Raw genomic sequence first — 15186 nt, forward strand, 5'->3', positions numbered from 1 at the left:
CATCCTACATGCGTGTCCCTTTAATAAACTCATTTCTAATCCTGTCCATCGTCATCACTCCAACGAAAACCTTAACATCTTCAGCTCTGCTACCTCCAGCTCCACCTCCTGTCTTTTACTCAACGCCACTGTCTCTAAACCATACAACATCTCAGGTCTCACCACAGTCCTATAAACTTTCCTTTTTACTCTTGCAGATAACCTTCTATCACAAATCACTCCTGCCACTCTTCTCCACCCACTACACCCTGCCTGCACTCTTTTCTTCACTTCTATAACACACTCTAAAGTACTTTGCACTGTTGACCACAGGTACCTGAACTCCTCTCCAGCGCTTACCTCGTCCTCTCTAGGCTCTTCTCAACCTGCTCCCTACTATCACCAGAAATTACAATATCATCTGCAAACATCAGTCCATGGAGACTCCTGACCTCGTCCATCAACCTGTCCATCACCACTGCAAACAGAAAAGGGCTCAGAGCTGATCCTTGATGCAGTCCAACCTCCACCAAGTATTTCAGGTCCATTAAAAGAAAACTCCATTGTCCAGTCTTCAGTTGATTACCTTCCCAAAACATAAAATAACCCAAACACAGAATCAAGTCTGCATTTAATGTAGCCTGTTATGTCTCCGTTAAACTTAGATAAGTTTGTTCAATTGCATCAAGGCATGTGAATGTAAGACATCAGAAATTATAAAAGAAATACAGGGGGAGTGGGGTGCATATAGAGAGCAAAAGACAGCTTGGTCCTTGCCTTGAGCAAGCTCATATGGTCAGTGTAATAAGATTAAAGTTGAAGCGCACAGTCACTTTGGGTAGCCATTAATGCGGTCACTATGGTTGAGGCCAAGCAGAAATTTAATGACCGCCCGGCGCCGGCTTGCGCTGCTAAAACAGGTGCAGTTGCCTCAACCACCCACCCAAGTCTGGTGAAGTGTAAAGAGCCTCAGCCCAATGACCCTTCGTGCCATCTGAAAGAGCTTGGCCAAGATTTCACCCCAGAGCAAGAACAGTGAGAACAAATTGTGAAGGTGGAGTCTAAACCAAAAGTAAACATCAGAAAGCAAAGCAAGATGGCTGAATCTCTCCTGTAGTCAGGACCACCGATTGATTGATAGATAAATAGCTCGTAGCGTCAGAGTGTTAAAAATAAAACAAAGATTTGCCTCTGCACATCCGCTAGCCCCGAGGCACCATGAATTCAGCCATGCAGCTGTCTCTTTCTGTGGAGCAACCCAAAAAAAAAAAATCTGTGTGATATATTATAAATCACGTGATCTGTAATTAACGTTGATTAGCATGCAACAGCAAACTCTCATGAAAGCGTGTAGAACCTAACGTCCCTCTCTTCCACTTGGTTAGAGGAAACTGAAGGACGTAAAGATGTTCGTGAGGGTCCTCCTGCTTATTTCCAAACACTAACTCATGTCTCCACAAAGAACCGAATCTAAATTTGAACTTCGAGTTGACGTATGGAAAGTAGAGAGACAGCAAGATGTACTGCTAAAATCAACCTCACGTGTGATTTGGAATTAGAATGAATGGGAAATCGATTCGATTTAATTAATTAATTAATTAAATCGAATCGATTACCTATTCATTCTAAATCTATTTTATAATATTTTCTTATTATAAAATTGATATTTGTAAATAAAAAAATAAATAAATATTCAAACAAAAAATTTCCTTTACTTGAAAAGTGGAATAAAAATGTTTTAATGTATTATTCAGGAACTTTCAGGTCAATATCTGTCCATAAACATGAGCGGTAATGAGTGTTGAAGTGTGTTGGGTTGCAGTCCTACCTGGCTGCAGCCGTGATGGAGCGTGTCATTGTACACCAGCCCACTCTCCCAATTCTTCACCTTCATGAACCTCGGGCATTTCGTTGGACTCCCATTTTGATGGGTTTTAACCGGAGACACACTCCCATGAGATAATGGCTGTGGAGGAACAAACAAAACGAGGACAAACTTATTTATGTAATAGCTGGATTGATGATAGAGGTGATGGTCCATTTCCTTTGGATATAAATAGATGCATATCATTAAGAATTAGCATTTAAAAAAAAAGACAAAAACAAAAAAGTAAGCAAAGGAGAATCATATAATCCATACAACATCTAAAAATATATTTACTTGTTTTGTTTTATTTAAAATTTACAATAGAAAAAAAAATTTAATTGAATAAGTACACACATTATTTGGACAAATGGACACCCGAATATAAGATTGATACAGTGGTCCCCCGGTTATCGAACGGCTCGGCTATCGAACATTCCGGTTAGCGAACGGTTTTCCAAACGAAAAGCGCGAGGGGAAGAAACTGCTTCCGCTTCAACCATCGCTGAGTAAGCATCTATCGCAACTTCTGTTTGTGAACAATATTAGTGATATTAAGCGGTAAGTACAGTAATAATTTTGTTTCTTACTCTTGTAAAGTTGTTAATTTATACTTTCACCGAGCCAACACAAAATACCCGCAGAGATCGGGATAATCCGGCAAAAGGCAGTCCATAAATAATATCCACGGTGCTTTACGGAGGAAGCCCGATTGCAATGAGCTCAATGTGGGCGGGGCACGCATGAGCAAGGAACAGGGCATTCCCTGAAGCACCATGACAGCCACCGTAGGGGGCGTGGCAGGGGGATTCCTGACTATTGATTCGCTAAAAACAGGAAAAAAAAATTAGATATTGGGTATTGGTGGAGTTCGGGAATGGATTAATTGGTTTTCCATTATTTCTTATGGGATGATTAAGTCCAGTTTTCGAACATATCGGATTTCGAATGGTTTCAAGGGACGAATTAAGTTCGATAATCGGGGGACCACTGTATTTGGTTTTTGAATATCCCATTACATATCCCCATTTACTGTTATAATAACCTCCACCTTTCTGGGAAGATGTAAATCCAAATTTTTGGAGGGTGCTTGTTGAGATTTGTGCTCATTCACCCACATTTGTAAAGTCAGGTACTAATGTAGGTGAGGTAATAAGGACTAGGGTGCAGTCAGAATTCCAATTTATCCCAAATGTTTTAATAGGGTTGAGGCCAAAGCTTTATAGCAGGCAGCTCCAAATCTTCCGTTCCAAATAATGTAGATCTTCATGGAGCGGGCTTTGTGCACTTTATGTTTTTTTCTTCTGAAACAGGTTTGGGTCTCCTAGTTCAAGTGAAGGAAAAATTTCATGCCACCAAATCCAAAGGCATCCTATACAATTGTGTGCCTCCAATGTTTTGATAACAGCCTGGGGCTGGAAAAGTCCATACTTGTGTCCATATATATTGCATGTAGAAAACCCATGTTCTCTCATTCAATATATATATTTTTTACTCATTGATTTTTTAGAAAAAAATGATTAACCAGGAAATATTAACATTGTTATACTATTCAAACTATTCATTACAATAAGAACTCATGCTCATGTTTAAGATGAACTTTAAATTCACAATATTTCAGTCCTATAACATGGAGTCATTATTCTGCTTCCTGTTCTAACTGTAAAATCAGCAAAACCAGGCAAGACAATTAAGCATCTTGTAATCGAGCCTCAGACTTTCACGCAGGAACGCCGATACTGACTTTCTCTTCAAAAGCTGTGCGCAAATTGTTCTTGGATCAGTAAATATGGAGCACTTAACTTTACAGAAAAAAGGAAATCAATCTAACTGCCCTCACAATGTGTCCATCATTTCAGACAGTGGCTATTTTTCATTATGCAGGCACCTCAAGGAAGGGTGGAATTGAGTCATTTTCTATGGACATGAATGAAAATTTCAATCAACGCCCATTGGCATCTGTTCTCCTCTTTACTGGCAATTGATCCTTTCATGAATGGATCGGATTCTTACAGAGCCGAGCATTTCAGCACTGAAGAGCAATACTATGATTATGTCTCAAAACACTTTTTGCAGATATGGGGTATAAATACGGGCGAACAGTAAGAGCTGTGCTCATTGATCTTTCTCCAAAAAAGGGTAGGGTCTTCATTTTACCCAAACATAGAACATGTTCTATAAAAAATGCAATTTAAGGGAGTCCAAAAATTCAAAGAGAGTGGATGTGGTGTAGGATAAAAGTAAAGCTTTGCCAGTGTTTTAATTGTTGTTCTTGCTCTTAGCAGAGGTCTCGAACAATACAAATCTACTCTTTTTAGAGTAGACAGAAAAGTACAAAACCTCTATTCAGACTGTGTCTACATTATGAAAAATGTGTTGTCTAACAGCTTCTCACAAATTTCCATAAACATCAAGTCTTTACTATTCCATATGATAATTCATTCCAAGGTCATTTTCCCAGAATCGCTGAGCTTACGGTTTCATCAGTTCCAGTTGATAGACCTTTTTTTGCGGGTCTGTTTCTATTTCTAGCTCTGCCTTGGAGAGATTTTTAAAAGGATTCAATCATTTATCCAGAATCATTTTTACAAAACAAAAACATTTGGATGAACAGTATAGAGATTACACTATGACTGTTTATGTGTGGAAGTGGCTCAGGGTGTAACCACCTTTCACTCGTGAGTTCCCTGCATAGCTTTTTTTCTTTATCTTCAAAATCCAATGACTGAAGAACACTCAATGCAAAAATTGTAATAATAATGTTGTATGAAGTCTGGAATTTGAAAGGAGTTCAAATCTATCCAATATTTAAAATCCAAATCAAAGCCTGGTCAATAAGCTTGATCCTGGTCAGGGCAAAGGTGGATTTGGAGCCTATCCCAGTACCAATATGTGTCATGCAGGAATACACCTTGAATGGAATACCAGTTCATATATTCAGAAATAGTAAAAATGTAACGACCAATCCAATGGGTAAAAGAAGGAAACCTGAGAACCAAGAAATGGCCTTAGGAGAAGATGACATGCATTAATAAAAGTCAATTTTATCATTATTAGTAGTGGAAAAATGTCATCTATCGCCTGTGTATGGATGTTGATATCAAGCACTATTTGACTTTCATTTTAGGATTTAATTTACACTTAACTGCATTATTATAACTTCTTGATTTTTTTTTCCTTCACTTGAACTTCTTGGGTGTATCTGCATCAAAAGACCCACTGAAGGATTAATTAACAGTGGCATTACATGCACATTTTTATTCAAGGTAAAACTACAGTAAAACAAATCAAGCTTCTCTGTGAATGCTACCTTCCTGGATGTAGCAAAATAAAGAGGCCAAGCAATTCAGAAGAATCAGAACATGTCGTTTCATGGCATTTAGGTTGAGGAAAGCTGATCGGGATCATTGTAGGTATGTGGATTTCGGGAAGCATTCTTTAAGATGTACACAATTTGAGAACTTTTGCTCCAGAAAAAGCAGGTCTTGAGCTATTTACAGCTCCGTGGATGTCATTTCATAGCTTTTCAGTGAGCAAAATAAGGATTGCGTTAACCGGTCGCTGTGTTGGGAACACTATGTTGTAATTATTTTTCCACATGCAGCGCTTTAGAGACTTCATAGCACCTCGGTTCCGAGTTCATGGAGCACTTCCACTGCATGAGTGCTCCTTATTAGTCAGAAAATTATGCAGGATTCAGCTTTTGGTGAACAAAAATATGAAAAAAAAAAAATAGAAATATGAGAAATACACCGCTATTGCATGCGGCCCCATTAAACTACCGGACGGGCAGCTGGCGTTTGACGCAATCTATTAGACCTATTCACCGGTAATGTTCATTATCTTTTGATTGCTAAAATGCTGCGAAAAAATGAATGGGAATTGCTGTTTACAGACGTCAGATATAGACGCTCGCTTGGCTTAGCAAGTTGAGATGTGGTTAACATGGTGACTATTTACGGAAACAAAAACAAACAAGTTGTGCGCAAAAAAACACATTTTATATATATTGTTTTATAAAACTAGCAAGTCCTAAACTCTCAGACAGGAACCGGGAAAGAAGGATTGCTTAGATGAGCGTCAAATCGACCTTTCACTGCACACGCAACCATTCTTGATGGTCCTCTCAAAGGGTGCCAATAATTTTGATCATCCAACTGGTCTTTTACAGAACAAGCATGACGGGGTGTGTCGTTACAAGGAAACAACAACATTGAAACGGCAAACAATATGTTATTAAAGTTGCAGCTTTTATCCATATACGGTTGCATTCGATGTTGTGGAAATCTGCAAGATGTTCTCTTATCTTTTATGAGATACAACAGTCGTTTAGCTTCTTCCCTCTCTTTTTGTGTTCTACTCATCTTTACTATCACTGTTAAAACACTGTTAAAAAATTTAAAGCAAGCAGCAGAGATCAAATAGTCAAAGTGGTCAACACCTTCTGACAGGAATCAAGCCTTCAGCAGTGTTGTGGTATAAATACATGAACACTAAACAGGAGTTACTACAATGTATTTATTAGTCATTAATAAATCTAGAGCACAAATGTAGTACAAGGTTTCTATAGAAACAGGACTTACAGACAAAAGACTTTGTGCTTCTGAACGCTGCAGAATTTGGCACTGCTTAATATTCTTGAATGTCTGAAATGATTTCATTATCTAGGATTTCAATATAAAAACAATAGCCAAATACGTCATACTATACTATAATTTTTTTACCTGGAGTTTCGAAATCATGTTTATATTTGACAGGAGTAGAACCTGATGAGATGATCTGCTCATATACCTGGCCCACCTCATTGTCTTGTGTTATGTTTTTTTTTAGGTGCTTTTCTGCTCACCACAGTTGTACAGAGTGATTATCTGAGGTGCTACTGTATATCCTTTCTGTTACTCAAACCAGTCTGTTTACTCATGTTTCTGCTTGCAAAACTGGAGGTTTTTTGTTTTTCTTACCAAAAAAATGCAATTTGTAAAAATAATACTCAAACCAGCATACAGTGGAACCTCGGAGCTCGCGAGGGTTAGGGACCAAGACCAGTCGCGAGTTCTGAATTTTCGCGACCTTTTGATACGCCCCTTCCAACCCAGTAAAAACCCAAAGAACACTATACGAAATAGATTTAAATGAGTAAATAACACTATTTCACTCCATAACACTTAATTATTAGACTATTTTAACAATACTTTATGTAAATTAACATCAATTACAATGCTTAATTAAAAAAAATAAAGTACAGGTACAGTAAAGTATGCAGTAGAGAAGTACAGTATAATACATAAAAATAGTTTTAAAGCATTTTTTAGACAATTTTAATGAGAAACCTGGATTAGAAATGTTAAAACTAGCGTTTTGAGCAGCTCGCGGTTGCTCACGAGCCGATCTGAATGAGAGTCGCCAGTCGGAATGAAAGTCGCAAGCATGCGAGGTCGCGAGCGCTGAGGCCGCTAGCTCCGAGGTTCCACTGTACTCCAAAAACCACAAGTAACTGAGATCAAGTTCTCAATTTTGAGGTTTGGTGTAAACATTAAACAGATCTCTACCTGCATGATTATATGCATTCTGCATAACTGGACAAATGAGTGTTCTTCTTAAAATGACGATTGGAGTGTAGATGAACATGCAGAACATGCAGAAACTATAATACTTCCTGTTCTTTTTTTAATTCTCTGAATTAAAGTGGAAATGATGTGGGAAAAAATGTTCAGCAAAAAAAAGCAGGTTTGGAAAAGAAATCATTTTGAAGGATACCATGAAAACTCCCCACCACCACCACCTCTCTGCTCCAACTCTGACCCATACACTTATCAGCTGTCAAGCAACCAAAGGGGTTAATCACCCAGAAGCTGTGTATTACTCCAGCAAATGACAGAATGACTCGCTCCCTCTCAACCCCTATGTGACCACACAGCTGCACTCTTTCATTTATCTCTTTTCTTGGATCGTGTCCCTTCATCCGGTTTGTATTCAGCGAGCGAACACGTCACTAGTGGCATGTGTTGGGCTGCAGGGTGAACACCATGCCCTCTGCCTGTCCCGTTTCCCTGTACACCTCGGTGACACTATGCCTCAGGTCAAAACCACACACATTCTTTCACAAAATTACACACACACACACCGGAGACAAACAAAACGCCTAATCACACACTTCACTGCGCAACAATGAGTAGAATTAGAGTGGTGATTAGCTGGTCAATATTGATTCACAATTATTCAGAAGGTAAAGAAAGATTTCTCAGCATGTTCAGTCAAAGGAACATTTCATTGTATTATAATCTAATATTTTGTTGAAACAAATGAAGTATGACTGAAAAAAACCCAACAAAAATGGCAAGTCAGTTATAAATACGTAATGCTAGTCAACTAATATGAAGATATAGCTGCTCAGGAAATGCGTTTTCATGTATACATGAATCACTTCAGACTAATTTATCAAAATGATTATGTTTAAATAATGTGCATCAACAATAGAATAGTTAAGAGAAATGTACATAAGGGTATGGAAGTTTTAGGGTATTGTCACCATTTCATTCCACAGCTTGAGAATCTACTCTACATGTCCACAGGCAAAATAAAGAAAGCAACAAAAACAACACCAAAATGGACAAGTTAGTTGCTTGTTAGCAAGCTAGCGACATAGCCTACTATGTAAACATCCAAAAGAGAATATACAACTTCTCTGGACGTGTTCTCTGTCTCTGATTGTCGTAATTTCTACACAGCTCACAAAAACCTTTACGAAGGGATTAAAATTCTGGCAAATTTTAGGAATTATGGACACTTCTTTATATACTGTATATCATCATCTTTCGGCTTCTCCCATTAGGGGTTGCCACAGCAGATCATCCATCTCCATACCCCCCTGTCCTCTACATCTGCCTCTTTCAAAACAACTACCTGCATGTCTTCCCTCACCACATCCATAAACCTCCTCCTTGGTCTTCCTCTTTTCCTCCTTCCTGGTGGCTCCATCCTCAGCATTCTCCTACTGATATACCCCATGTCCCTCCTCTGCACATGTCCAAACCATCTCAATTGGGCCTCTCTCACCTTGTCCCCAAAACGTCCAACATGCACTGTTCCTCTAATAAACTCATTTCTAATCCTGTCCATCCTCGTCACTTCCAACGAAAACCTCCACATCTTCAGCTCTGACGCCTCATATTTTTTTACTTTTGCTGCCAAAACAGTTCTGACAGTCCCTTTGAGCATTACCAGCATTAACTTCTTCAGCTATTGGAGCTACACGACCTCGTCTGTTGTATCGGACCACACAGGCCAGCCTTCGTTTACAACCAGTCACAACTTTCGCAACCACTGTAGACAAGGGCTATCCCACAAGAGCTGCAGTTTTGGAGATGCTCTGACCCAGTCGTCTAAACATCACAATTTGGCCTTTGCAAACTCACTCAAATCCTTACGCTCGCCCATTTTTCCTGCTTCAAACACATCAAAATTGAAGACAAAATGTTCACTCACTAGCAGGTGCAATGATGAAGAGTTATTTACTTCACCCATCAGTGCTCATGAAGTTATGCCTGATGTAGTCAGTGTCTATTCTACATAGTAGCTATAAACTTCTGCTTGTTCTTCACTTGTCCTGATACCAAAGTAACAAAGTTCTAGTATTTTATATTTACAGCTCCTGCTCTAAAGAAGTGCTCACACTGGAGAATCCTTACTGAAATGCTAAACAAATAACTGCTTCCACAAAATCAACCTCAAGAATAACATTCTCGAAACAGAATGAATCAGACATCATTGCCAACGTTCTGAAGGAAACACTATAATGCACATATGATCAGCAAATTTGGTACTTAGTGTACAGATTTAAGCATAGAAATGAGCTGGTATTAAAAGCATGCAGTGAGCTAAAGTTTACTGTCCTTTCAATTAATCTTCCAACGCACCACCCATTAGAGAAAAAAAAGCAAAAAACTCTACCGTGTCGCTTTCAGAGTACGGGTTGTTAAGCACGGTGGGCATGTTGTCCTTCCTCCAGAGGTCATCAAACACCCTGTCGTTATCGGAGGCCAGCTGGGTATTGCTGTTTATTCCCACTCCAAGGTCTCTGGAAGTGGAAACACGTGTCATTAGTGTTTAGCAATAAGCACGCCTACACATAAAATCTCCATACATACATACACACATTTCTCTCTTTTTCATTCACGTTTATAACATTAACAAGCGATCAAGCTCGATAGCTACATCCGATTTTACTTTTACTACAAGCTAATGGACATCGGTTTTACTTTGTCGAACACGGACCACAAATAAATTCATCATTTCTTCTTTTTCTCTCCTTAATTTTTTTATTTAAACCTTACTAAATAAGACAATTTACAGGGTTTTACAAATTAAATTGGAAAAAATGAAGGTACTTTGCACCAACCCATGTTACAATATTTTGGGGGAAAGAAAATAAAAGTATACCTATTTCTACATTGATCTTTAGTTTCTGTTAAACAATTATTTGAGGCACCCAAAATAAATAAATAAATAAATAAATAAATAAATAAATAAATAAGGAACAATAGTGTACATTGTCTAGACACTTTTTCTTTATACCAATCAAAATATATTTTATTTTCAAATACATTTTAATATTCATATACAGTTAACAGATTAAAATAATTTCCAAATTTAAAAAAAAAAGAAAGCTTGTTTTGCTCAGACTCTATGCATGAACTCTAGAAACGAAGACGAATTAATTATATTACAGCGACAGCAAAGCCGGAAGTGTTTTATTGCTCTTATTAAATAATGACCCCTCGTTTTTATCCGTTTATAGTTGCATTTAATGTTGTGAAATGACAGTGTTCTTCAAACAGGCCAGTGCTCTTTCTCTCTCTCTTCCTCCCTCCCTCTCTCTCTCTCTCTCTAAGGCAATAAGGAAACTGTCCTGGAGACTTTTCTGGGTCTAAAAACAACTTTATGTTAAGGCAATCAAATAAGTCACCATATTAAGAAATCACACATTACTTTGTCCATTTATGGGGAACATTAATATAAACTGTAACTCACAACTGCTGTTATAGAAACTCAACCAAAACCTTCTGACCAATCAGAATAAAGCATTAAACCACAAAACTATTAATAAAGATATTTATCTATGGCTTATGCATTAAAGGAACACATTAGAAACCAAACACACAGATCTTTTTTTATTATGTCATAATTTTGTCCTAATATATATATATTTTTTTTATTTATTTGCACACAAACATCTGTGGACACCTGAGAATATGATTGGCTTTTTGAGCATCCTATTCCACATTTAATCCCCATTTGCTGTTATAATATCTTCTACTCTTCTGGGAAGATTTTTCACTAGATTTTAGAGATTTATTCAGTCACAAGGGTGTTAAAGTCAGTTACTGATGTAGGTGAGGAGGCCTGAGGTGCAGTCAGTGTTCTAATTCATCCCAATAGGGTTGAGATCAGAGCTCTAACGCATATTTTCATTGAGTTGGCTTCGTGCACATGGACATTGTCATCCTGGACCAGGTTTGGGTCTCCTAGTTCAAATTAAGGACAATGTTCATGCTATTGCATCCAAAGACAATCGTGTGGATTGAAGTTTGTGGTACCAGTTTGGAGAAGAACCACATATGGTTGGATCAAAGTCAGACCTCCTAACACTATTGGCCGTATTTTGATTGTATCTAAACTCAATAAGCTGAATAATAGCAGGGTTTAACAAAAGGAAAACAGGAGCCTCGCAAGATACGCTACGTCACCGAGTAAACAAACACACACTCGCGCTGTAAACTGTTCACACTTTCCTTTCCAGGGTTGCACTGCATGATGGGAACAGTAGTGACACATACACCGCGAGTGTGATAGCAGTGAGTAAATGTGTGTGCCGTGGAGGAGATGTCCATTTGGGAGTTGTGTGATGGGCGAACATTTATTTGCCTCTTCTTCACCCGTCTCTCTCATTCCAACCTCTCGTTCTTTCTCTCATCACACACACACACACACACACACACACACACACACACACACACACACCTTGCTCATTCTCTTATTGCCTGTATTTTTCCTGTCTATCAACCATTCTCCACCTCCCTCTAAATCCTTAGTTTTTCCGACCTCTTTTTTTCCCCCCTGCCTCCCCCTTTCTATTCCTCTTCCATTGTCTTCCCCCTTTCTTTCTCTCTCTTTCCATAACTGTCTACCACTTACACACTTTGTCACTTCCTCTATCTGTCACCCTCTTTCCTCCCTCTTTCTTACTACCCTGTGCATTCTCTCTCCTCCATTTACTCCCCCACACACCCTTTCATCTCCTTCTCTCTCTCTCTCTCTCTCTCTCTCTCTCTCTCTCTCTCTCTCTCTCTGTCTCTGTCTCTTTCTCATTACTGACTGTGAATAAGGCTCCCAGAAGCTCGCAGAGTTCAGTAAAGTTTATTCTGCATATCGCTCACATCGCTGATCTCAGGTGCAGAGAGAAATAACCTCGGTGTGAAATCTTAATGAAACTCACACACCAGAAACCGAGATCCTCTGCAGCGGCATGAAAAAAGAAACCCAAAAAAGGATGCACAGGACCTCCTCACGCATGGTTTAATCGAAGAGCATAACATTCCAGAGCCGAATACGCAAACGATTTACACGTGCGTCACTTTTCGAGCGTGGTGCATTTTTAGCCCCACAAACAAAATCAGGAGAAATCACCTGAACTGTTTAAACCTACAGCAAAACCAGTTTCAATTGCTTCTAAACGCATTTTTTTTGCATTTTATATCCACAATGCTCAATAAATGGTTTTAAAAAAAATGTATAATATTATATAGAATACATTCAGAGACATTTGTGCTTATAGATCAGTACTACTCCTTCACTTGGTGCATTTGTTCATCTCTAATCTTCTGCCTAAAGGCAAAACCCTCAAATTCATGGATATGAATAATTTGGTTAAACCAAATATCTACTGTGGGTCTACTATACATATGGTGCACACACACACACACACACACACACACACACACACACACACATTAGTATAAACAATTTTTCCCCCAAGCACACTTTATCTGAAGCACCATTTCCCCGGTATTATCCACAACGAGCTCCAGGAAGTCTCTGACTCACGCCCTGGGGACGACAGTGAGCTGGTCTGGAGAAGCAATGATTACAGATTTGCAGGTAAATCAGATTCCTATCAGCAGACCCCAACTATTAGTCTAATTGACTAATCCAGATTAGGTACAAACTAATAAGATCATCAACTAATAAGAGGAAATAGCTGCGGTCTGCTCGGATTTCCAACAAACCGCTGCATTAACTCGTTTATAAACGATTTGTTTTTCAGCATGAAAAAGGATTCGATGATGACGAGGACAGAAGAGAACAGATGATTATTAACGGACTCTTAATGGAAACATCTGGGTTTGATAATTAACAATATACTTGGTGCAGTTGTGGGCAGATGTAGACCACTGGATTTCTTTTAACTACGGAGCTCCTAAAAATATTAAATGTAATATTACTACAGAATATTACAAACAATTTTTTACCTAAGATGCTTAATGTCCAAAGAAAGAAAACTAAAAGGGTTTAAAGTTCAGAGTAGTTTAGAAACGATGTGCATTAGGTGGTGTTTTTAAGTGAATCTTTTAAACACACACACACACACACACACACACACACACACACACACACACACACACCACACACAGTAGCTATACATTACTCTCTCTCTCTCTCTCTCTCTTTATATTACACACACACACACACACACACACACACACACACACACACACACAGTACAAACATACATTTATTACTAACTACTCCACCTGTATCTTTTCAACCCTCTTCCTCATTCTCTCACTCACCCTTACTCTTCCTCTCTTTCTTTTTTCTTTCCTCCACCTTTCTCGAGATCTTTCTATCCGCAAGTGTGTTTTTTACTTTTCCCTCATTACATTTCTAACCCAAATCCACATACTGTACACACACAAATATATATATAATTTTTGTGTGTGTGTGTGTGTGTGTGTGTGTGTGTGTGTGTGTGTGTGTGTGTGTGTTTTTATCAAAAACTGAATTTTGGACTAAAAATATAAAAAATATGTTTTTATTAAATATTTTTGATTGCTGTTGCTTGTGGTGGTGGTGAAGATGAAAAGTATTTTTTTTCCTCTGGTTAAATAATATTGTAAATAGTTGATGATTAATAACTAGTGAGTGATAAGTATATGCTTGTGTTCTGATTCTTCATCTCGCCTCCTCTTACCTTTCCACCTGAACTTCAGCATCCCTCTTCTCCACACCCCTCTGTCCCTCTCCATTCACATCTCTCTTGCTGTTATTCTTGATCAGCTTCAACACGGGCTCAATCTCCTTCAGCAGCTCGTTGCTTTCCTCCACACCGTTAAGCAACGGGTCCGGCCCGCTCAGAGGGATCAAACCTTTGGCCTCCTTACGTGCAGTAGACGAGGCGTTGGAAGAGGAAGAAGTGGAGCTCGATGACGCCAAGTTCTCGATGGCCCTCAGCTCCTTGGGTGTGCAGCGCTGACACGACCGGGCTGACACCGGCTTGGTGATCCGCACTGTCCGTGGCCGTCCGTCTCCGCTCAGCGTGGTCTCCAGGTGCGTACTGAAGCCCTCTGGGCCACGCAGGATGAGGACGGCATGGCTCTCGGGTGAGACGTTTTTGAGCATCTCCAGTGCGCGCTCGTAGCTCATGTCCACCAGTGGCTTGTTGTTGACTGCGAGTACGATATCACCCACCTGGACCAGGCCGCACTCCTCAGCAGCGCCACCCCGGATTAGATCCGAGATGATGACAGGGGGGTTGCACACGCGTTGCTTCACCAGGAATCCCAGACCACCCACTCTGCGCTTGAACAGGCGCACAGAAATGATGTTGGGCTGGAGCTCACACACACTCACCTCAGTCTCTTGCATGGTGATGCCACTCTGTTCAGTAACACCGATCTGCAAACATGCACATTTACACAAAAAACATTAGATTTCATGCACATCTGTTTGACATCTCTTCAAGCATCTGATTCACAGAGGACAAGTTGAAAATTCAAGGAAGCACAAGGAACACACTTTAGGGACTGAGAATTGTTCTAGATCTCTTTTACATCTGTAAGAAGCAGGAATGTCTTTCATGGAAAAAACTATGAGCTGGAGCTTTGCATCAGAGCACATCTGGAGCAATCCTGACCAAGTCCAAAAGTCCTACTGCGTGCCACTGCTTATCAGCAGAAGCAATAAGTGGAGATGCTGTAACACTTTAACTCTGATCCCACACATAAGCAACCTAGAATAATCTAATTTGAAACACATGCTCCAGGTTTTCACACACTTATTAGTCT

General features: G+C 39.3%; 1 protein-coding gene across 1 annotated transcript in view; it reads right to left on the minus strand.

The window, feature by feature from the left end:
• The window catches only part of nos1 (nitric oxide synthase 1 (neuronal)), a 54494-nt gene that overhangs the window by 38213 nt on the left and 1095 nt on the right, over positions 1-15186 (minus strand). Inside the window, exons 2-4 of the mRNA XM_046842102.1 lie at positions 14094-14797; positions 9794-9920; positions 1808-1945 (exon numbers count right to left, since the gene is read on the minus strand). Coding sequence (XP_046698058.1) covers positions 1808-1945; positions 9794-9920; positions 14094-14767 — 939 coding nt within the window. The 5' untranslated portion in view covers positions 14768-14797. The remainder of the gene's footprint in view (positions 1-1807; positions 1946-9793; positions 9921-14093; positions 14798-15186) is intronic.

This window comes from Silurus meridionalis, chromosome 27 (assembly GCF_014805685.1).
Source record: "Silurus meridionalis isolate SWU-2019-XX chromosome 27, ASM1480568v1, whole genome shotgun sequence".
Lineage (NCBI taxonomy): Eukaryota > Metazoa > Chordata > Actinopteri > Siluriformes > Siluridae > Silurus > Silurus meridionalis.